Source organism: Protopterus annectens, chromosome 5.part0, assembly GCF_019279795.1.
Source record: "Protopterus annectens isolate FY-2018-M chromosome 5.part0, PAN1.0, whole genome shotgun sequence".
Lineage (NCBI taxonomy): Eukaryota > Metazoa > Chordata > Ceratodontiformes > Protopteridae > Protopterus > Protopterus annectens.
The window spans coordinates 136,838,918-136,863,354 of record NC_056735.1 but is presented as its reverse complement, the minus strand read 5'-3'; the positions used below and the strand labels follow the sequence as shown (position 1 = coordinate 136,863,354).

Below are 24,437 nucleotides of genomic sequence, written 5' to 3'. Positions count from 1 at the left end.
GCACCTCCTCACACTCCTTCCCTGCTGTCTCAGCGGGAGAACCAGATTCTGCAACCTCAGCTTCCAACACTAAACCTTGCAGCCTGGCTAATTACTTAAACTCTCCCTTACCATCCCTCAGCAAATCTGTGATGGATGTCATCTTAGAGTCAAGGAGGCCTAGTACTAGAAAATCTTATGCTGAAAATGGAAAAGATTCTGTGCCTGGAACCAATCTCAAGGGATGAGCACAGCAGCACCCAATTTACCTCAGATTTTACAATACTTAACTGAGATGCTTCACAATGGCCTGTCTTTTTCTTCCATTAAAATCCACGCCTCAGCCATTTCAGCTCATTATAGCACAGAACCTCCCCTCTTCTCTCATCCACTGCTCAAGCAGTTCCTCAGAGGGGCTAAAAATTTGAGACCACCCAGGAGAGCTCCAGCCCCAGCCTGGAACCTTAACTTTGTCTTGGAGAAACTCACTCTACCTCCTTTTGAGCCACTGCTACTGCAGACTTAAAATTTCTTTCTTGGAAAACAGCTTTCCTTTTAGCAATCACTTCAGCTAGAAGGGTGTCTGAATTTTACAGGCCCTTATGGCAGTGGAGCCTTTCATCATCTTTCATGCGGACAGGATGTCTCTCAAGACCAATCCATCCTTCATGCCCAAGCTGGTATCCAGTGTGGCTCTTAATCAGTCCATTCATTTGCCAACTTTCTGTCCTAATCCACAGAACAAAGAGGAACGAATACTGCATTCCTTGGATGTGCACAGACAATTTAGATTCTACTTGGACAGGACTAAACCTCAAAGAAAATCTGAACAACTGCTGGTAGCATTTGCTGCAGGGGCAGAGGGGAAGGCTATTTCAAAACAAACCATTTCTAAATTGATAAGCCGTTGCATTCATTTCTGCTGTAAGCACCATGGAAAACCTATCCCCCAGGGGATCAGACCTCACTCCACCAGGGCTGCATCTACTTCTACAGCCTTTCTCAGAGGTGTTCCTACCAGGGACAGCCTAGAAGCTGGTACCTGGAGTTCTGTACATACTTTCACCAAGCATTATAATTTGCCAATTTTCTCTTAATCCAGAGCTGGCTTTGCCACTGCAGTCTTGCAGGGCCTTATAGCTGGCCCTAATGCTATCTAAACTCCTCCTCCCAACCATAGCTTTGGGAATCTACCCAAATGTAATGACTGCAACAATGAAACACGAAGAAAATAGTACAGTTGTGTACAATTACCATAAATGTAGATGTTCAAGTGTATTGACTGTTGCAGTCCTGGTTACCCTCCCTCCTGCCCCCAACTTCTTTTGGCTATACCTCTGTTTTCCTGTACTATGCTTAAAAGCCTTTTTGGTGTATTTGCTTTTTTGTTGGAGGTTTACCTTTGTGTTTTCATGTTTAATTGCTTCCCATTAGGGGGGCACCTGACATCTTGGGCAAGAAAAACTGAAGTAATGGCGTTGGCTGCATGTTTTAAACCCCTGATGACCTGACATCATGGAAGAAGGGACAGCAACTGATGCAGGACCCAAGACTTTGTTAATCAGGCCGACTAACCTGCAAGCAGATTACCCAAATGTAATGACTGCAACAGTGAATACACTCAAATATCTACATTTATGGTAAGTGTACACAACTGTACTTTCCACACCCTACCAACCCCAACAGTTGGCCAGACCTACCCCCAAGTCAGTGGGTGGAGGCTCAATAGCAGGTTCTCTCTCTTCTAAGTATCAGGGCTATTCAACCTGTCCCAGCAGAAGAAAGGGGACAAGGTTTTTATTCAAGACTTTTCCTGGTACCCAGAAAAGACAGCTCCTGGCGTCCTGTCCTGCACCTCTCTATTCTAAACACCTTTTTGGTAATCCCAAAATTCAAAATGCTAACACTTCAACAGCTGCTTCCTATGCTAGGCAAAGATGCCTGGTTGGCATCCTTAAACCTAAAGGAAGCTTACCTGCACATTCCAGTAAGGGAATCTTGCAGGAAATACCTACACTTCAGGGCAGGCTCCATACGCTATCAGTTCTCTGCAGTTCCCTTTGGCTTATCTACTGCTCCCAGTGTATTCACAAAGTGTCTAGCTCCAGCCATTACATTTTGCAGGCAGAGAAATATTCAAATATACCCATACCCGGACGATTGTCTGATTCAGGCAGAAAGCCAGGACTTGCTATTAAAACATCTGGCATTCGTAAAGAAACTTCTAACCTCACTTGGGTACACCATAAACGAAAATAAATCTTACCTAGTACCCTGCCAACAGATTGTATTCCTGGGAGCAAGCTTGAACACAACTTCCCAGATGGATTTCCTCACTCCAGAGAAACAAGTTTATTTGACAACCTACTTCAAACTACTGGCCACAAAATCCAGCTGTCTACTATGAAAATTATGCAAGCCCTGGGGGTTCATAGCCGCTTGCATTCTACTAATTCCATATGCAAGACTGCATATGAGGAAACTACAGTGGTATCTAAAAAGCCTATGGTGTCAACATTCTCAGGACCTGGAATCAATGATTGCTATCATTCCTTGTATAAAGACAGAGTTCCTTTGGTATACAGAGGCCTGCTACCACAACAAGGGGCTCCATTTCACTCTACCCCCTGCCGCCCAAACCCTAACAACAGACGGATCAGACTATTCATGGGGGGCTCACTTGGCAGGGCAGTGCATTCAGGACAAATGGAACCCGAGACAGATGGACCTGCATATCAACCAAAAAGAAATATTAGCTGTACAGAATTCCCTGACAGCCTTCAAGGACCACATTCTTCCAGGACAATTATTGGTAAAGACAGACACCACAGTTATGTGGTACATAAATAAGCAGGGGGACCCACTCGTACCCTCTCTGCAGACTAGCCATGGCTCTGTGGAACACAGCCTTGGGCTACCAAGTGCACCTACAAGCTCAGTTCCTGCCAGGCAAGCTAATTTCACTGACGACCTAAGCAGAAATCTCATGGACCCACACGAATGGAAACTGGAACCAAAAATATTCAACCTCTTGAGGAACAAATGGGGGGACTCCAGAGATAGACCTGTTTGCCTGCCCTCTGAACTACCAATTGGACAAATTCTGCACAAGGACTTCCCACAGTCAAGCTTGGAAAGTGGATGCCCTGTCCTTTACCTGGGAAAGCCTCTCAGTTTATGCCTTTCCCCCTCTGCCTCTCCTCTTGAAGGTTCTGCTAAAGATCAAACAGGACAAACCAAAGAGAATACTGATTGCACCAGACTGGCCACGTCAGCACTGGTACCCTCTCTTGCGCAGTATGACACTGCTGGAACCAACCTCAGACCCCTACCCTGCTGTCACAGCAGGTGGGCCAGATTCTGCACCTTCATCTTCAAACCCTGAACCTTGCAGTCTGGCTAATTCTTTGAGCTCTCCAATTGCATCCCTGAGTAAGCAGGTGCTAGATGTCATTCTGTAAGCAAGGAGGCCTAGTACTAGAAAATCCTATGCTGAAAAATGGAAAAGATACTGTTTCCTGGAACCAGACTCAGGGGATGGGCACAACGGTACCCAGCTTACCTCATATTCTTCAGTACGTAGCAGAAATGCTCCACAAGGGCCTATCCTTCTCATCAATTAAAATTCATGCCTCTGCTATTTCAGCATATTATAATACTGAACCACCCCTCTTCTTTCACCCCCTGCTAAAGCAATTCCTCAGAGGGGCCAAAACTTTAAGACTTCCCAGGAGAGCCTCTACTCCAGCCTGGGACCTTAACTTTGTATTGGAAAAGCTTACTCTCCCTCCTTTTGAGCCAGCTGCAACTGCAGAGTTGAAATTCCTTTCTTGGAAAACAGCCTTCCTTCTAGCCATCACTTCAGCAAGAAGAGTGTCTGAATTACAGGCCCTCATGGCAGTGGAGAGCCCTTCATTATCTTCCAGGCAAACAGGGTTGCCCTCAGAAACAATCCTTCCTTTATGCCCAAGGTGGTGTCTAGTGTGGCCCTAAATCAGTCCATTCATTTGCCTACCTTTTTCCCGAATCCACAGAAAAGAGGAGAATGAATACTGCACTCTTTGGACATGCACAGACAACTTGGATTTTTATTTGGACAGGACTAAGCCTCTCAAAAAATCTGAACAGCTGCTCGTTGGTTTTTCTGCAGGGGCAGAGAGGAAGGCCATTTCAAAGCAAACCATTTCTAAATGGATAGCCCATTGCATTCATTTCTGCTATAAGCACCATGGAAAACCTACCTCACAGGGGATAAGATCACATTCCACCAGGGCTGCATCTACCTCTACAGTCTTTCTCAGAGGAGTCCCTACCAGGGACATCCTAGAAGCTGCTACCTGGAACTCTGTACATATATTCACCAAGCATTACCACATGCCTATTTTATTTCTAAATCCAGAGCTGGTTTTGCCACTGTAGTCTTGCAGGGCTTAATAGCTGGCCCTAATGCTGTCTAATTCCCTCCTCCCTTCCTTAGCTTTGGGAATTAACCCAAATGTAATGACTGCAACAGTGAAACACGAAGAACATAGTACAGTTGTGTACACTTATCATAAATGTAGATGTTCGAGTGTATTCACTGTTGCAGTCCTGGTTACCCTCCCTCCAGCCCCCTGACTTCTCTAGGCTCTACCTTTCCTTCTTGTTTGGTGTATTTAAGCTTTCTGGTGTATTTTCTTTTTGATGAAGATGTACCATAACATGTAATTGTTTCCCATTGTGGGGGGCACCTGACATCTGGGGCAAGAAAAACTGATGTAATGGCGTCGGCTGCATGTTTTTATACCCCTGACGACCTGACATCATGGAAGAAGAGACATCATCTGACGCAGGAATCCATGATTCTGGTATTCAGGCCGTCTGAGGGCTACCTGCAGGCAGATAACCCAAATGTAATGATTACAACAGTGAATGCACTCGAACATCTACATTTATGGTAAATGTACACAACTATGCTTTCTCTGTGGCCGTATGATTGTCTTCTCTGCCACTTACTAAGGAAGGAGTGGGTGAAGGTCTACCTCATAGCTGGGTTGGGATGCCAGATCCCTAAGATAGTGCCCCTGCCATAGGTCAGTCTTTATCCAGAGAGTCTCCCAGGAAAAAAAAAAAAGAGTGTTTCTGTAACTAACCAAAGGTACCAGAAAGCTTGAGTCAGGTCTGAAATCCCTGCCTGTGACCTGGAGGGGGTGATAGGTCTAATAAGAAACTGAGTGTAAAGGATTAGACCACATAAAATCACTTTACTTAGCTGATCTAGGAGACCCTCTTTCTGATATCCTTCCTACCAGAGAAGTAATAATGCCTTGTTGAAGTTTCAAGAGGTTTATTCAATTAAGCATGTAGATGGATGAGTGTTCTTTTTCTGACTATGGACAAGGAAGACTGGCTATGAATTGTTAAGGAACTGATTTCTTCTTTTAATGTTAACAGACTACAAATCAAAAAAAGAAAAATTTCCCTTGCAGCCTGCACCGATTTCCAGCCTGAAAAACAGGAGCTGAAAGATATGTTTTTCATTGATTTCTACTCGAGCTGAAATTTTTGATTTGGAAGAAAGTTTTTTTTTCCAGATTTCCATCCACAGGAGCTACATTTTTCTGAGACCTTAGCTAAAATGAAAGATGTATTTTAGTTGGGATCAGGATGAAATCACTATTCACATCAAAAGTATTATGATTTTTTTGCTTTTGGCTGTCCCTGCTGTTTTATCAGTTTGAGTATGTTTTCTGAATTACTTGCAGAATGTCTGACAACCAACCTCCTGCTAACAAAAAAATCTGATAGGCAATGCAAAGTACTTTAGACTTCTAAATATCTGTTTTCTAATCCTAAAGCAGACCCTGCAAGTTCATAGGACAATACGATCATAGGGACTTACTAGGCTATTGGCCTTGAGGCCCTTACAAGCCTAGCCAAGAATTTAGCCCATGTTCTGACAAGTCAGCACCCGATGTTCTTGTCCAGCAGGGACACGGGTGGAATCTCAGGGATGTATTTTCTGATCCCCATCCAGTTATCCAGGTTGTGCTTAAAAAGGGTTGATGAGGTACTCTGCTTGACATGGACAGGGAGTCTATTCCACAGATGGGGGAGTCTCTGGGACGCAAATCTGTCCTGCCAGCCAGTCCTATAGATGTCACAGACCAGATTGAGGTCGCATGTGTGAGTTGCTCAAGTGGAACTTGACTTGCCGATGTGCAGCAGTCCCATCAAGGTGGGGTCTAGATTGCTTTGTATGCCAGACAGAGGTCACCTCTGAGGAGTCTGTATGAGACTGAGTAGATGGACAGGGCTTTTAGCCTATCTGTGTAGGGAAATGTTTGAGGCCCTGGAATTTCCTAGTGAGGAACCTTTGTGGTCTCTCCAGCTGCATGTGCTTTGTGAGGTACATGCCGAAAGGGGCAGTGTACTAAATAATGGGTCTTGTAAGGGAAGAATACAGAGATGTTATGACCTCCTTGTCCCTGGATAGGATACCCTTACTAATGAGGTGGGCCAGGTAGAAAGCTTGCTGTACAATGGAGGCAATATGGTTGTCAAAATTCAGTTTCCTATCAACCTGGTGCCCAAATGCCTCACAATTGATTGTGTGCTTAAGACTTTGTTATTAATGTGATAATTTGTGGGGACGTCACTCTCCCCAAAGGTTTGATGATACATTTTTGGCATTCAGTTTTATGCCATGTTTCTGGCACCAGTCATTTGTTTGGGTGAGACCCTCTTAGAGTATGCCCAAATCACTAGGGGAATTGATGACAGTGGCCAGCTTGTACTCGTCTGCAAACTTAGTCAGCCATAGCCCACTGGTTTTGGCTTGCACTTCAGAAAAGTATATCCCAAACAACAGAGGCCCCAAGACCGATCCCTGGGGTACACCACTCATTACGGGTCTACTGCTTGAGATGGCTTCCCCTATTTTTGACTAGGTGGGTTCTATCAGTGATCCAGTTTGCTACCCATCTGGTAACATACCGATTGATGCCTAGTTGAGAAAGTTTATGTATTATACCCGAGTGGGGAATAGTATCAAATGCTTTGGCCAGGTCAAGGTAGCATGTGTGCACTGTCTTCCCCTCATCCACAGTTTTGGTGACTGTCTCAAAGAAGTCAACCAGATTTAACAGACATGACCTCCCCTTGATGAAACCAAACTGTGTGGGATCGAGTGTTTGGAGGTTGCCAATATCCTTGTTAATGAGGTCCCTGATAAATCCATTCCTTGGACTTGCGATTAGGCTAGTTAGGCTGATGGGTCCATAATTTCTTGGATCAATGGACACGCCACCTTTGTGCAAATGGAGTACAGTGGCTGTCCACCACTTGGCTGGGATGAAGCTGGTACTCAGGCTTTGGTTGAATAGGGTGCTACTAAACAGATTACTAATGCTAACCCCATTCCCTCTGACAAAGATGATAAAGCATTTGATAGATCTGGGAAGAAAATGTATTCTTTTTTTACTTTAACTTTCTGAATTTTGAATTGCCAGGTTCACAAGTTGAAATTCCTATTGTCTTCTTTTGTGAACAGGAATTCACTGTTAACCTTTCTTCTTCAAGAATTGAAAATTCATTGAATTCCTTAGTTGTATGTGTTTGCCATTATTTCCAAACATTCCTTAAAGTGCTCCTATGATTCTGCCGATGTTGTCTTCAGAGCTACAGCTACTTGAAATTGCTTGTTCTCAAAACTTACCTGAATATGTTAAAGCTGAGATTTTTTCCCTAGACAAGAATGTTCTGTTTGGCCCTTCTGCTAAGGTACTTAAAATAGTTGGTAAATGGGGGAGATTGATTAAGGACGTGACCAACCCTCCTTTTCTAATAAAAACTTTCTTTCCTACTTGGGCCCCCTTTTCAAAAAGCAGTTTAGGCTGCAGGGTATTAGCAAACAGGATTTTAAAAAGCAATGTCAAGGAGGCTGTTAAAGAACTGAAAGCCTCCAGAACCAAGAATGGTCAGAATGATTTCTTGCCCCCCCCCCCCCTCACACACACACACACACACACACACACTAGCAGTTTGTCTTCAGTCTAGGTCTTTTTCTTTGTCAGTGGCATTATATTATGTCAGGTTCTGAAAGTCATCCAGTAGGGACAAATTGCAGTTGGGGTCCCTCCCTCATTTTCGTGTTATTTTTCCTCATTCTGTGAACCAGTCATCCCTATTTTACTAAATTTTTCCAGATTTTCCTTCATGTAGCTCCCCTGGACCTTCCCACCATTGCCTGCAATTGCCTTTAAATAACTGACCTGTTGAATGTATTGTATTAGAACAAGAACACTGGTCCATTTGTCTATTTAACTGAATAAACTACATGAAGCTTCAACAAGGCATCTTTACTTTTTCCACAGGGGACGGCATCAGAGAAGGGAGTCTCCTAGAACTGCTAGCTAAAGTGATTTTGTCTTGACTAATCCTTTGTACCCTGTTTCTCATTAGTACTGTACCCTGTTTCTCATTAGTACTGTCACCCTCTGGGTCACAGGTAGGATACTAGGCCTGACTCAAGATTTCTGGATTACCTCTTGTTTTAATTTCTGTACAAGTGTAACAGTGAGGATACCTGTTCCTCTATTCGGCCTCAAAGTTGTTTCCCTTTGGAAAGCCCTTCTTAGAATAAGGGAGGACTTAAAATAAGAGACTGAGTTTTCCAAGGCCCAGATAAGGTATAGGACACTCTTGGGTCTGACTCAGTCCAAACAATTAGCCATTCCTCCAGTCATTGAAAATGCTTTTGCTAATTCATTCTTGGAGTGTATTCCCAACCTCATGCTCCTAGGAATCCTACCATTTTTTTAGGGTCAGCAACTGCCATACACACCTTTATAAAAGCCCTTTGACAAATCAAACTGTGGTGTCCATGGAGTCCAGCAAAGGAACTGCTGAGGGTGCTAGCAGAAATGCACGTCTGCCAGACCCACATTCTGAAATACCAGAAGTCCCTCTTGAACCAGCTAAAGGAAAACACTAATGGGATAGACAACAGTGATCTGAAAGAGAAGATGCTTGACTTGTGCAGTGTCAGTGCCAAGGTTGCTAAGCAGTCCATTAAATGTGACTGTGATGCTATGAATGCCTCATGCAAGGCAGCTGTTATAGGGTCCTTGTTAAGCAGACATGCCTGTCCCCCCCCCCCACACACACACACACACACTAGACCATGTAAGATTAATGATGCTAAATGACCCACTTGATAAAGACCTTCTCTTTCTACCCCCTCCAGAGAAAGTTTTTGAGAGACTGGGTGAGAAAAGAAAGACCGTGTAGTCCGTAATGCAGCATTTTCATTCCCTAGCTCCTAGATGTAGTAGGTACTACTGCAGAGAAAGAGAGAGAGATGGTCATTCTACCCAGGGCAAGGCAGGAAACAAGCAATGGGTAAGAAATGCTGCTATAAATGGAAATGATAGGCAAACCATAGAGAGAGACTTTGGAGCCCTCAGGGGTGAGACCCAAAGAGAGAAAACAACTGAGAGTCATCCAAGTTCATCCCTCCATCCATCCCTTTCCCATCAGTCCAGCAGTTCCCCTGTACAACTAAAGATTGGAGGACATCATTGCCTCTTCACGAAGCAGTAGGAAGCAATCACTTAATACAAATGGGTACTTTAAATTCTCTGGCATGAATACAATCTACATTTTCAAAGCAAACCAAAATTGTTACGTATCCCTCCAGTTAACAGGGACCAAGTAAACCAAGTCCACTCCTCAACCTCACTGCAAGAACTCTTGTCATTGTGGGCCATAATAACAAACTTTTTACTGACCTAGACCTGAACTGCTATATTTCTTAATATTATGATTTGCTGCAGGCAGTTCTCTCATAATAATAAGGTACTAAAAAGTATTTACTTGCATTTATAAGATAAAGAAGTTGAGCTCTTGCTTTATACTCTTAGGTACTTATAAATGTATACTTGTAAGTGTTTTTTTTCTACCCACAGTACTTTATACTCCCCCCAAATCAGAAGGAGCGTATCATAGATTTTGGGATACTAAGTGCCACTGAAGCCAGCAGCATTTTATTCACTGTTGTCAACAGTAATCCAATTGAGGTAAGCATATTTTAAAATATCATGATGTGTTTGTTTTGATTTGCCACATCTAATATGTAACTACTTTTCTGTTTTTAAGCTGGCTGTAAAGAGCTGGCATGTGATTGGGGAGAGCCTGTCTGTGGAGCTGCTGACTTCAGAAAAGCACAGTAAAAACATAATGCTTGATGGCCTTCCAGATGTGGAAAATTACACTGCATCAGATCAGTCATCGGTAAGTTTTTTTTCCCGTCACTTTGATGTGTATTTTGCTTGTGTTGGATGTTGACGCATACTTTTGTTATTTGGAAGTCATGAGAAAGTACAGTTGTGTACACTTAGCATAAATGTAGATGTTCGAGTGTATTCACTGTTGCAGTCATTACATTTGGGTAATCTGCTGGCAGGTTGTCCTCAGTCGGCCTGATTAACAAAGTCTTGGGTCCTGCGTCGGTTGATGTGGTTGATGTCCCTTCTTCCATGACGTTAGGTCATCAGGGGTATAAAACATGCAGCTGATGCCATTACATCAGTTTTTCTTGCCCCAGATGTCAGGTGCCCCCCAAATGGGGAGCATTAAAAAATATATGTATATATATATATATATATATATATATATATATATATATATATATATATATATATATATATATATATATATATATATATATATAATTATAAACACAAAAAATATACCTCCAAACCAAAGCAAATACACCAAAAAGGCTTTTAAGCATAGTAAAAGAAAGTAGAAGTTTAGTAAGAGAAAAACAGGGGGCTGGAGGGAGGGTAACCAGGACTGCAACAGTGAATACACTCGAACATCTACATTTATGGTAATTGTACACAATTGTACTATGTTCTTCATGTTTCACTGTTGCAGTCATTACATTTGGGTAGATTCCCAAAGCTATGGTTGGGAGGATGGATTTATACAGCATTAGGACCAGCTATAAGGCCCTGCAGGACAGCAGTGGCAAAGCCAGCTCTGGATTTAGAGAAGAAAGGTAAATGGTAATGTTTGGTGAATGTATGAACTGAGCTCTAGGTAGCAGCTTCTAGAATGTCTCTGGTAGGAACACCTCTGAGAAAGGTTGTAGAAGTAGATGCAGCCCTGGTGGAATGAGATCTGATCCCCTCTGGGATAGTTTTACCATGGTGCATATAGCAGAAATGAATACAATGGCTTATCCATTTTGGAAATAGTCTGCTTTGAAATAGCCTTTCCCTCTGCCCCTGCAACAAATGCCACCAGTAGTTGTTCTGATTTTCTTTGAGATTTTGTCCTTTTTAAGTAAAATCTAAGTTGTCTGTGTACATCCAATGAATGCTGAATCCAGTCCCCCTTGTTCTGTGGATTGGGAAAGAAAGTTGGCAAATGAATGATCTGATTGAGCCACATTGGATACCACCTTAGGCATGAAGGATGGATTGCTCCTGAGAAACACCCTGTCCACATGAAAAATAATGAAAGGCTCCACTGCCATAAGAGCCTGCATTTCAGAAATCCTTCTAGCTGAATTGACTGCTAAAAGGAAAGCTGTTTTCCAGGAGAGAAATTTTAAGTCTACAATAGCAGCTAGCTCGAAAGGAGGGAGAGTGAGTTTTTACAATGCAAAATTGGGGTCCCAGGCAGGGGTTGGAGCTCTCCTGGGTGGTCTTAAGTTTTTGGCCCCTCTGAGATACTACTTTAGCAGAGGATGAGAGAAGAGGGGAGGTTCTGTGTTGTAATGAGCTGAAATGGCTGAGGCATGGATTTTTATGGAAGAAAAGGACAGGCCCTTATGAAGCATCTCAGTTAAGTATTGTAAAATCTGGGCACAGAATCTTTTCCATTTGTCAGCATAAGATTCTCTAGTACTAGGCCTTCTCGCCTCCAAAATGACATCTATCACAGGTTTGCTGAGGGATGCTAAGGGTGAATTTAGGTGATTAACCACGCTGCAAGATTCAAAGTTTGGAGCTGAGTGTGCAGAATTTGGTTGTTCTGCTGAGACAGTAAGTAAGGTGTCTGAGGCAGGTGCCACGGTGGAAGGTGTGACACTTTGCGCAGGAGTGGGTACCAGTGTTGACGAGGCCAGTCTGGAGCAATCAGAATCATTTTTGGTTTGACCTGTTTGACTTTTAGTAGAACTTTGGAGAGCAAAGGCAGAGGGGGAAAAGCATAGACTGGTAGGTTTTTCCAGCTGAATGATAGAGCATCCACTTTCCAGGCTTTTTTTGTGATGAGTTCTTTTGCAGAATTTGTCCAACTGATAGTTCTGGGGTGAGGCAAAAAGATCTATGTCTGGACTCCCCTATTTGCATGTCAACATGTTGAAAATCCATGGTTCCAATTTCCATTCGTGTGGGTCCATGAGATTTCTGCTTAGTTCGTCTGCCAGAGTATTCAGCTTTCCTGGCAGGAATTGAACTTGTAGTTGTATTTGGTAGGTCAAGGCCGTGTTCCACAATGCCATGGCTAGTCTGCAAAGGGGGTAGGAAGCTGTGCCCCCCTGCTTGTTTATGTACCTCATAACTGTGGTGTTGTCTGCCTTCATCATTAATTGTCCTGGATGAAGATAGTCCTTGAAGGCTGTCAGTGCATTCTGTACAGCTAGCATCTCTTTCGGATTGATATGAAGGTGCATTTGATTTGGGTTCCATTTTCCCTGAATGCACTTCCCTGCCAGATGAGCCCCCCAAGCATAGTCTGATGCATTTGTAGTTAGGGTTTGGGTGGCAGGGGCTGGAGTGAATGACAGTCCCTTGTTTTGGTGGCAGGCCTCTGCCCACCATAGGAACTCTAGTTGCAAGCAAGGTATTGATAGGAATCATTGTTTCCAGGCTGTGACAATGTTGACTCCATAAACGTTTTAAGTACCACTGAAGTTTCCACATATGCAGTCTTGCATATGGAATTAGAAGAATGCAGGAGGCCATGAACCCCAAGGCTTGCAGAATTTGTCTTGCAGATAGCAGGGTTTTTGTGGCCACCTGTTTGAAGTAAGTCACCAAATGAATTTGCTTTTCTGGCATAAGGTAAGCCATCTGGGCAGTTGTATTCAAGCTTGCACCCAGGAATATAATTTTTTGAGAGGGTACCAGTTGTGATTTCTTTTCGTTTATGGTGTACCCTAGACAAGTTAGAACCTTTTTTACAAATGCCAGATGCTTTAGAAGAATGTCCTTGTTTATTGCCCGAATTAGACAATTGTCCAGGTATGGATATATTTGAATATTTCTTTGCTTGCAAAATGCAGTTACTGGAGCCAGGCACTTTGTGAAGACCCTGGGCGCAGTAGATAAGCCAAAGGGCAGTGCAGAGAACTGGTGATGTAGGTATCTTCTGCAAGATTCCCTGATTTGGGATATGCAGGTAAGCCTCTTTTAAGTCTGGAGTTACCAATCAGGCATCTTTGTCTAGCATAGGAAGTAACTGTTGAAGAGTCAGCATCTTGACTTTTGGAATGTCCAGAAAGGTGTTTAGAGTAGATAAGTCCAGAACTGGACGCCATGATTTGTCTTTTCTGGGTACCAGGAAAAGTCTTGAATAGAAACCTTGTCCCTTTTCCTCTTCTGGTACTGGTTGAATAGCCCCCATGTTCATGAGGGACAGTACTTGTTTCTGGGCCTTTGCCCACTGATTTGGGGGCAGGTCTGGCCATCCGTTTGGGATTGGCAACTTGTGGAAATGAAATCTGTATCCCTGGGATACTATATTTAAAACCCATTTGTCCTGGGTTATAAGTTGCCAGTTTCTTGCATGATGTGCCAGTTTCCCCCCAAAGGGGCGGCTAAAAGGTAAGTGCTTGGTGAGTGTAGAGGGAAGTCACTGAGACTGTTTACCATAGGGAGGTGCCTTGTTGTTTCCAGATTTGGAGGTGGAGGCACCCCATTGTTTTGTTCTAAAAGTCCCTTGTGACTGAAACCTGGAGCCTTTGGAATGTCTGGGTTTGACTTGAGTGGCTCTCGAAGGAACTGGAATGGACCAGTTCTTAGTAGGCCAGTGCCTACTAAATCTTGGAGGTTGCACTTGTAAGAAATCTTTCACAGTTTGCATAGATTTAGCTTTATCTTCCATCTTTTTTAAAACTTCTTCATCCTTATTACCAAAGAGACGGTCCTGTTGTAAAGGAGCTTCCAGCAATTTTGCTTTAACATGGCCAGGCAGAGTTTGCTCTTTGAGCCAAGTGTGCCTTCTTATCACAGACCCAGTTACAGCAGCCCTGAAAGAGGCCTCCAAAGAATCAAAACCACATTGCAAAGTATGTTTTCCAACTTGTTCAGCTGAATGCAATAAATCCTGTAAATCTTTATTTTCCACACAGTCAGAAATTAACATAATTTTCTGTTTGAGTAGTCCCATGATATGCTGTTGATATTTAAGCATATGAAATTGACAGTGTAAAGCCCTGATTGCCAAGGTTGCAGAAGTGTAAACCTTCTTACCCCATCTATCCATCTCCCTGGAATCACTATCAGAAGGGGTAGGATTTTTAGCAGTAGAGGCCTTAATGCCCTTGGGACCCTGAGAAATGGTTTCAGGATCTGCAGAAGGATTTTTGAAAAGGAATTTGTAGGAGTCAGGAACCCTGTAGTATCTGTCTGGCTTATAAGGAGCCGGAGGCAGAGAATCAGGAGCCATACTAGATTCTGAAAAAACATCAACAATGTCTAGAACAGGAGGTATAGCCAAAGGCATATGCTGAGGAAGAAGAAGAAAATCCCTAAGTCTCTTTTTAGATTCAGAGAAATCCTGACTTTCCTAGTGGAAATGTTCCCTTAAGGTATGTAAAGTTTCCCCAAAGGAAAAATCCTCAGGGGGAGAAGCAGAAGGAACGGAATCTTCTGCATCAGAGTCCTCATAAGTAGGTATATACAAATCCTGTTCATTAGAAGAGTCAGAAGAAATAGAATCCTGTTCAGAGGATTCATAATCAGTGTCTTGCCTAGGCCTTTTAGAAGGAGGGGGTTGGCTATCCCTGATCAGAGTAATTAAATCTTCAGCCATTTTGATCATTTGTTTTTTAGGCATAGGGGCCTGCACACGTGGCCCAAGCGTCAGTTTTTTAGACATAGATGTAGATTTTGGCCTTAGTTTTGAAGATGGTGTCAGTTTAATATACAAATCTGTAGGCCTGAAAACACCCTCAGAAGCCAGTGCCTGCACAGCGGCTCCAGACCCATCTAAGGTAGAGACATCCGCGGGTTCAATACTTAAAGCATTTCCCGGCATACCAGACTCTGAATGGGTCTCAGTAGAGGCCTGCGAATCAAAAGTAGCGGGTATCAGGGGCTGTAAAAGCGCCTCACTGAGTACTGGCGAACTAGCGACTGGCTTAGGAGAAGCGTTGTCGTCAGTTTTGGACCTCGACAGAATGTGTCTGTCTTTTTCCTTGCGTTTTTTATGTATTCCAGTAGTCGGATTGCTAACCGTCGACATTTCTGGGTAGTTAAATCGTGAGCCAAAATATTTAAAAGCAAAAATATACCGACGTTTAATAGTGCATTGATTAAATCTAGCACAAAACCGACAGCAAGGTATGTTGTGGTTAGGGCCTAGGCAAGGAATACAGTACAAATGAAAATCCTTATGAGGTATTTGCTTCCCACAAGTAATGCAATTATTAACTTTTACTGACATCGGTAAGGAGCAAGAAAAAGTTTTCCCAATGGGGTACTTAGCTTTTAGTTGAAGACTTCGGTTCTGAAACTCGAAAATGAAAATTTCAGGAGTCGGCTGACCGGCAAGAAAGACTGATGTAATGGCGTCGGCTGCATGTTTTATACCCCTGATGACCTGACGTCATGGAAAAAGGGACAGCAACCGACGTAGGACCCAAGACTTTGTTAATCAGGCCGACTGAGGGCAACCTACCAGCAGACTACCCAAATGTAATGACTGCAACAGTGAAACACGAAGAACATCATAGACTAAACCATTTTAAAATAATTAGTATATTAGTACATGAGTGTTAAAATTTCCAAGTGCCTTTAGTCTTTCTTCTCTCCTGCTTCAATTTGTGAGTTGTGTCACATAATTTAGTTCTGTTAATTTGTGTGGCATGAAGAAATAAATATACTGCATTGCTGATAGGATGCTGTATTCAAGACGTAGTAGGTAGATGGAAAGAAGCATCTTGCACACTTTATCCAGCATGCCACTGTTTGCTGCCATAATCCATAGACATGAAGTCCACAGTGGGATACAGTAGCCATCCCAGTGCTGTGAATGGCAGACAGGAGCACCTAATACCCCACAGTGTTCTAGGCACTGCTGTGGTGTGGATGTATGGCAGTACTGTATAGCATAACATTATTACATAATGCAGTGCAGTGCTGTAAGGCAGCTTATTGTGGTACATAATGCCTTGGCAAATAGCTAGGTGTCGATAATACTTAAGGCACATAGTACCATAGCATTGTTGTCTTATACTGCTGTACTGTGTTCGGCCATCATGCTTTATTCATCATCATCCACCTAAATCTGTTTTCTTTGACCTTTTTTTGCAGTTGGAGCTGCATTGGTTTCTGCTCTGATGTCATATTTTTTTGTCTGTCCCACAGTGTGCATTCTGCTTCCCATTTCAGGGACTTCATCTCCATCACTTCTAACTTCCTCAACTGCTGTGCCTTCACTGTTCAGATTTCTGTACCACAGAAGTACTGGTTTATCCCCCCACCCAACCCTGCTTTATTACTCTAAATATTACCCCATTATCACACCTGCACATCCCTGTATTCTTCAATTAGTTCTTTTAGCAGTAACTTTGACAAAACCCTGTAGCTGGGTAGGCTTCTGAACATTTTGTCTATCTAGTATTTTTTTTTTTTTTTTTTTACAAGAGAGGTTTTTTTTTTATATGCAGTTCTTCTTTTCAGTTCTGCTTGGTTTCTAACTACTCTTCTGTTACACTATAGTTGACTCTTTCTTGTTTGCATTTTTTGTGCACCTTACTTTTCATCTTCTTTGGCATACTTCTTTCACACTACTCCTGACACACTGTGTCAGTTGGCTGCAGCCTCCCCGATTCTCAGTTTGACCTCATTCAGACTTCCCTTCTCCTCAACCATCCCTTCTAGATAACTTGAAGCTGTTAATATATTCCAGCTGCTTCTGAATTCTCCCATTTACTGCAAAGACAACTGTCTTTTCTATACTCAGATGTTCATCGTGTTACCCTGCTGCAGTCATCACACTTGGTTATCCTGTCATCATGCGGTCCCACAGTCGGCCGGAATTCCAAAGTCTTGGTCTGGCGTCGGTTGCTGTCGCTTCTTCCTTGACATCAGTGCGCCAGGGGTATATATAATGCATCCGACGCCATTTTCTTCCGTTTTTCTTGCCGCACGGTGCCCGAAGAAGCAGTTCGCAAGTGCCGGTCGGCCGACTCCTGAGATTTTCAGTCGAATTTCAGATCCGAAGTCTTCAATAAAGCTAAGTACCCCATTGGGGAAACTTTTCTTGCCTCAGAACGATGTCAGAAAAAGTTAACAATTGTATTTCTTGTGGGAAGCAAATACCTCATAAGGATTTTCATTCTTACTGCATACCTTGCCTAGGCCCAGACCACGACGTCACTAGTTGTCATTTTTGTGCTAGGTTTAATAAGCGTACTATAAAAAGACGCTTTGATTTCACATGACACTACTTCGGTAGAAAATTTGACTACACTATGCCGTCGGAGCAACCGACTACCGGCATGCACAAAAACCGCAAGGATAAGGACAGGCAGCCTAGACCCAAGCCAGACTCCAAGGTCTCGGCTGGTCCGGTCTCCAGTTCACCGATCTTCAGTGAGGCTCCGACGCAGCCCCTGACTACCGCAGATCTGGAACCCGAGACCGCTTCGGAACTTTTGGCGGAAAGTACTAGGCCGACGCAGCCATTTTGTTTAGCCCCTACCGACGACACTGCTGAAAAAGATGTCGGTCCTTCAGACCGACGACGCTCACCATAAAAACGTATCCTAAGACTAAGACTCCTATTAAACCTAAAAAGACTGCACTTCAGTCCCCTGTTCAAGGCCCATGCCTAAGAAACAAATGCTCAAAATGGCTGAAGATTTGATCTCTTTAATCAGGGGGTTCTCAGCCCCCTCCCGACAAAAGGCCTAGACAAGAGGAAGATTATGCCTCCTCTGAAAAAGTGTCTATTTCCTCAGGCTCCTCTGAGGACCAAGATTATTCCTTCTCCCCTTATGAAGATTCTGATGCTGAGGATTCTATTCCCTCAGCTTCTCTTCCTGAAGACTACTCTTTTGGGGAAACTTTACACACTATGAGGGAACATTTTCACTGGGAAGGTCAGGACTACTCTGACTCAAAGAAAAGGCTCAGAGAGTTTCTGTTACTCCCTCAGCACAGACCACTTGCCATCCCCCCAGTTTTAGACATTGTGGATGATATTTACTTAGAATCCAGTTTGAACCCAGATTCTCTGCCTCCTGCTCTGGCCAAACCTGACAGATACTATAGAGTGCCTGATTCCCACAAATTTCTTTATAAAAGTCCTGTTGCTGATCCAGAGACTATCTCCCAGGGTCCCAAAGGGGCTAAGGCTTCTATGGCAAAAAGTCCTGTACCCTCTGAAAGGGACTACAGAGCACTAGACAGGTGGGGGAAAAAGGTTTACACCTCAGACACCCTAGCTATGAGGGCACTAAACTGCCAGTTTCACATGCTAAAATATCAGCAATTTCTAATGTCTCAGTTCAAGCAAAAAATGAGCACACTCCCTCAACAGTCTGAATTGAAAGAAATGCAGGATCTGTTGCATGCAACTGAACAGGTGGGCAAACATACTTTACAATGTGGATTTGATTCTTTGGAGGCTTCTTGCAGAGCAGCTGTCACTGGGTCTGTTATACGTAGGCATGCTTGGTTAAAGGAACAAACTCTGCCTGATCATGTTAAAGCATAGCTTCTAGATGCTCCCTTACAGCAGGATGTTCTTTTTGGAGTTAAAGCAGAAGTCGTCTTAAAGAAAATGGAGGATAAGGCAAAATCTATGCAGACAGTCAAAGATTTCCTACAGGTACAGCCCCCTCGCTTCAGCAGAAATTGGCCAACAAAAAATTGGTCCTTTCCAGCTACCGACAGGCCACAGAGGGGTAAATACAGATGTCCAAGAGGCAGAGGACAACCACAAGCCCAGTACAAACCTCAACAATGGGGCACTACAGCACAGAAGGGAGGAGAAGACAGGTCCCAAACTACCAGAAGGCAAACTGAATGACTTGCACCTCATCTGGCCAAGCAACACTCTCTTGGCAGCCCCCTTGGGAGGAAAACTCGCACTTTTTTCAGACAACTGGCACATTGTCACAAAGGACAAATGGGTCCTAGACATAATTTCACGAGGCTACAGATTCCATTTTCACACCTTGCCAATGAAAAGAGGCATGCCAAACCTGCCACAAAATCAATGGGCAGAGGCACAAAGACAAATTACAGCTCTCATGGACATGAGAACCATTCAACTGGTGCCTACTCGAGAGCAAGGCCAAGGATTTTACTCAAGACTCTTTCTAGTTCCCAGAAAGGACAATGCCTGGAGACCAATTATGGACCTTTCAATTCTAAACACCTTCTTACAAGTACCCAAATTCAAGATGCTAACACTACAGCAGCTTCTTCCCATGTTGGGCAAGAAAGCATGGCTAGTAACGTTGGACCTCAAGGAGGCATACCTGCATGTCCCTATCAGACAAAGTTGCAGAAGATACCTCCGTTTCATTGCAGGTTCAACCCATTACCAATTCTTTGCACTGCCCTTTGGCTTATCTACTGCGCCCAGGGTCTTCACAAAATGCCTGGCACCAGTAATTGCATACTGCAGACAAAGAGGAATTCAAGTATACCCATACCTGGACGACTGCCTCATCCAAGCAGAAAGCAAGGACATCCTCTTACAGCATCTGGCTTTTGTAAAACATCTTCTAAGTTGCCTGGGGTACACAGTAAACGAAAAGAAATCAAAACTAGTGCCCTCACAAAATATGACATTCCTGGGTGCCAGCTTGAATACAACGGCTGAGAAGGCTTATCTGACGCCAGACAAACAACTACAACTGACTCAATATTTCAAAACAATGGCAACAAAGACCCAACTACCTGCAAGAAAAATTCTGCAGGCCTTGGGCTTCATGGCATCTTGCATACTACTACCATTTGCAAAGCTGCATATGAGGAAATTACAGTGGTACCTAAAAAGCATATGGTCTCAACACAGCCACAGCTTGGACACAATGATATCTCTCATTCCCTGCCAACAACAGGAGTTTCTATGGTGGTCACTGGCATGTCACCTCAACAAGGGTCAGCCTTTCACCTTGCCCCCAGCCAGGCAAACTATGACAACAGATGCATCGGACTACGCCTGGGGGGCACACATGGCAGGACAGTGCGTACAAGGCGTATGGACTGCAGATCAAAGGAATCTGCACATCAATCAAAAAGAGATGCTAGCTGTACAGAATGCTCTGACAGCCTTCAAGAATCTATTACATCCAGGACAACTTACAATAAGGACGGACAACACCACAGTAATGTGGTACATAAACAAACAAGGGGGTACACACTCCTACCCTCTATGCAGGCAAGCAATGACCTTGTAGAACACAGCTCTGGCTTACCAAGTTCAGTTACAAGCTCAATTCCTGCCAGGAAAAAAGAACACATTGGCAGACGACCTCAGCAGAAACATCATGGATCCCCACGAGTGGAAACTGGATCCACAAGTATTTGCAGTGATAACTCAAAAATGGGACCTTCCAGACATAGACCTGTTTGCCAGTCCTCAAAACTATCAACTAACAAAATTTTGTACAAGGACACTTCACCATCAAGCTTGGAAAGTGGACGCACTCTCATTCAGTTGGAAAAACCTGACTGTATATGCCTTCCCTCCATTGCCTCTCCTCACAAAGGTGCTTCTGAAAGTCAGGAAGGAGAGACCACGACTGATACTCATAGCCCCAGACTGGCCACGCCAGCACTGGTATCCACTATTGAGGAATATGGCCTAGGGCCCACCTTGGATTTTACCACAAATTGCCCATTTGCTCACACAGCAAAACAATCAGATTCTTCACAGCCGGCTAAAAACCTTAAATCTGGCTGCATGGAAAATCACCCAAACATCCAGCCAGCTCCTCTTTCCCAAGCAGTTATGGATGTTATTCTGGAAGCTAGGAGGCCCAGCGCCAGGAAGGTCTGTTCGGACAAATGGAAAAGCTTTTGTGCCTGGAACCAAGCTAAAGGCCAAAACACACTTCAGCCTCACATGCCCCAGATTCTACAGTATTTAACTGAGACGTTGCACAAAGGACTTTCTTTTTCTTCCATTAAAATCCATGCATCAGCTATTTCAGCCCACTACAACACGGAACCACCCTTATTTTCGCATCCACTTCTAAGGCAGTTCCTCAGAGGGGCAAAAAACATTAGGCCCCCCCAGGAGATCACCTACACCAACATGGGACCTAAATTTTGTTCTGGAAAAACTTATGCTGCCTCCCTTTGAACCAGCTTTCTCTGCAGATCTACAGTTCCTATCATGCAAGACTGCTCTGCTGCTAGCAATAACTTCAGCTAGAAGAGTCTCAGAGCTGCAGGCACTAATGGCAGTGGAACTTTTCCTCATTTTCCATCAAGACAGAGTTTCTCTACGAACTAATCCTTTCTTCATGCCTAAGGTGGTTTCCAGTGTGTCTTTAAATCAAACCATTCACTTACCCACCTTCTTCCCAAACCCACAGAACAAAGGAGAAAGACTCATGCCCTCCTTGGACATTCACAGGCAACTTTGTTACAACTTGGATAAAGCTAAGGCTTTCAGGAAATCTGACCAGCTCTTTGTATCCTATGCTACAGCTTCACAAGGGAAGGCTATATCAAAACAAACCATTTCCAAATGGATAGGACATTGCATTCGTTTTTGCTATACCCATCATGGAAAACCAGTTCCTGTTACCATTAGGCCCCACTCTACCAGGGCAACAGCTACATCGACAGCCTTCCTCAGGGGGGTTCCAACCAAGGAGATTTTGGAAGCTGCAACTTGGAGTTCAGTACACACCTTTACCAAACACGGTCACTTACCACTTTACTCTAAGGCTAGGGCTGGCTTTACCACTGCAGTTCTGCAGGGCCTTCTAGCCTCCTCTAACCATCTATAACTCCTCCACCCATCCATAGCTTTGGGATTCTACCCAAGTGTGATGACTGCAGCAGGGTAACACGATGAACATAGTACAGTTTTGTACCTACCATAAATGTAGATGTTCGAGTGTTCACCCTGCTGCAGTCCAGGTTACCCTCCCTCCATCTTCTCTGATCTAACTGGCTAAATCTCTATAATACCCTCCTGATGTATTTGCTTATAGCTGGAGGGATTTTGTGTTTGTGCAAAAAATGCTTAATTTGGTACTAATTACTGACCACCTTTTTGGGGGCACCTGACATCTGGGGCAAGAAAAACTGAAGAAAATGGCATCGGATGCATTATATATACCCCTGGCGCACTGACGTCAGGGAAGAAGCGACAGCAACCGACGCCAGACCAAGACTTTGGAATTCCGGCCAACTGCGGGACCGCCTGACGACAGGATAACCAAGTGTGATGACTGCAGCAGGGTGAACACTCGAACATCTACATTTATGGTAAGTACAAAACTGTACTTTTCATCCCAAGTGACTTCAGTTTTGCATTCCATTTCTCCGTCATTTGTTGAAGTCCCTGATCAGAGTCTTCTTGTAATGCTACATCATCTGCATTATAGCATCTTTACTGATCTTAAAAAAGTCAGTCATTAGGCATGCTGGTGGACTGAGGTTCATTACCATACTGTAGTAATGAAGGAATCTGGTGCTATGTGATATTCCATTGCCTGGAGTTTGGCAGCATCACAGAGGAGAGTTAGGATAAGGTTTTATGTAGTGTAGCATGTTTGCCCACACTGTGGGCATTTTCCTGCCTTGCATTGGAAATATTTTTTTCCCCTATTTTGACAGTAACTAGTATGTCGCTTAGTGGTATCTGCTGACTGACATACTAGCTGTATCCAAAAACTGTGCACTGCCCATGTCTATGCAGTTGTACTCATGTAATTTACTGTACTAAAACCAGTGCCTACAGAGGTGATGTAGCTTCTATGAACTGCATATGGTAAGAGGGAGGATTGGTTAATTTGTATGGAAAATTGATGCCTAGGTGTACTGTTATTGCCACTTGAGTAGGCCCATGCAGAAGGTCTTGGCCACTTAACCAGTGACTATTACGAATCACAAACCAGGTTTGTACACCATAAAGCTCCGATTTGAGTGCACACTGTCTATGAATACCTCCCTTAATATATACATTTGTAAATCTTTGATGTTCTAAAGTTAACGCACACACTGAATGTGGAAGTTATAGTACTCTGGCATTTGTTCAGGATGGGTGGGATTTAAATAAATTCACTAAAAGTGTATACAGTAAAGTAAAAACTACATTTAATATGCGTATAGTTGTAAATTGAACATCCTGAGTACAATATATGTTACACAGTTTCTATTACTTTCGGTCCTTCTTTGGGACTAATTTATTTTCTTCCCCTCTCCTCACCCAGCTGTACTTTAGCCTTGTAAATGGTTCCCCCTTACCACACCTGCACACCCTTGCATCCTCCAGTTGCTCATTTTTGCATTAACCTTAACAAAACCCTTTAGCTAGGTTGGATTCCGAATTCTCGTGTAATTAACTTTACAGTACTTCTTTTTAGTACCCAGGGAGCAAGAGGTCATATGGATGGTTTTGGAAAATGGCATCTGGGACCCTTCATTTATATGGTGGCCAGTCAAAGTTTGTACATAAGGGGAGTGGCGTGTAGTTGCATCATGTCATTCAGCTGCCTCCCAGGTTAAATAGGTCACTGTAAGGCTGCTAATTGCCACCAGAAGTTATACAGGCGGTTGTTTCCTTTGAACATCACCTGGAACAGGAGAGCTCTCCCTACATGTAAAGTCTTAGAAAAATGTGTCCAATCCCAGCTAAATAAATTTGTTGCCACAAACAACATACTAAGCCCTAAACAACATAGAACCTCAACAGCTCTACTCAGCCTTGCCTCTACCATCAGCGGTAACTGGAATGCAGGGAACAAAATAGCAGCACTTTTCCTTGATTTACCAAAAGCTTTTGACACATTGTCTCACCAAAAGCCACTCTGCAGACTCTCCTCCCAAGTACTTCAACACTCATCTCTCACCTGGTTAAACAGCTGTTTCAACATCATCATCATTCTCTTTCGGCTTTTCCCGTTAGGGGTCGCCACAGCGGATCATCTCTTTCCATTTTTTCCTATCCTCTGCATTTTGCTCTGTCACACCAACCGCCTGCATGTCCTCTCTCACCACGTCCATAAACCTTATCTTAGGCCTTCCTCTATTCCTCTT

At 43.6% G+C, this 24,437-nt stretch overlaps 1 protein-coding gene across 2 annotated transcripts in view; it reads left to right on the top strand.

Moving 5' to 3' along the window:
* TMEM131 (transmembrane protein 131) overlaps positions 1–24,437 on the top strand; it is a 3,850,119-nt gene that overhangs the window by 2,664,635 nt on the left and 1,161,047 nt on the right. For both annotated transcript variants that reach the window (XM_044072169.1, XM_044072168.1), the window contains exons 16-17: positions 9,927–10,037; positions 10,117–10,251. In XM_044072169.1, coding sequence (XP_043928104.1) covers positions 9,927–10,037; positions 10,117–10,251 — 246 coding nt within the window. The remainder of the gene's footprint in view (positions 1–9,926; positions 10,038–10,116; positions 10,252–24,437) is intronic.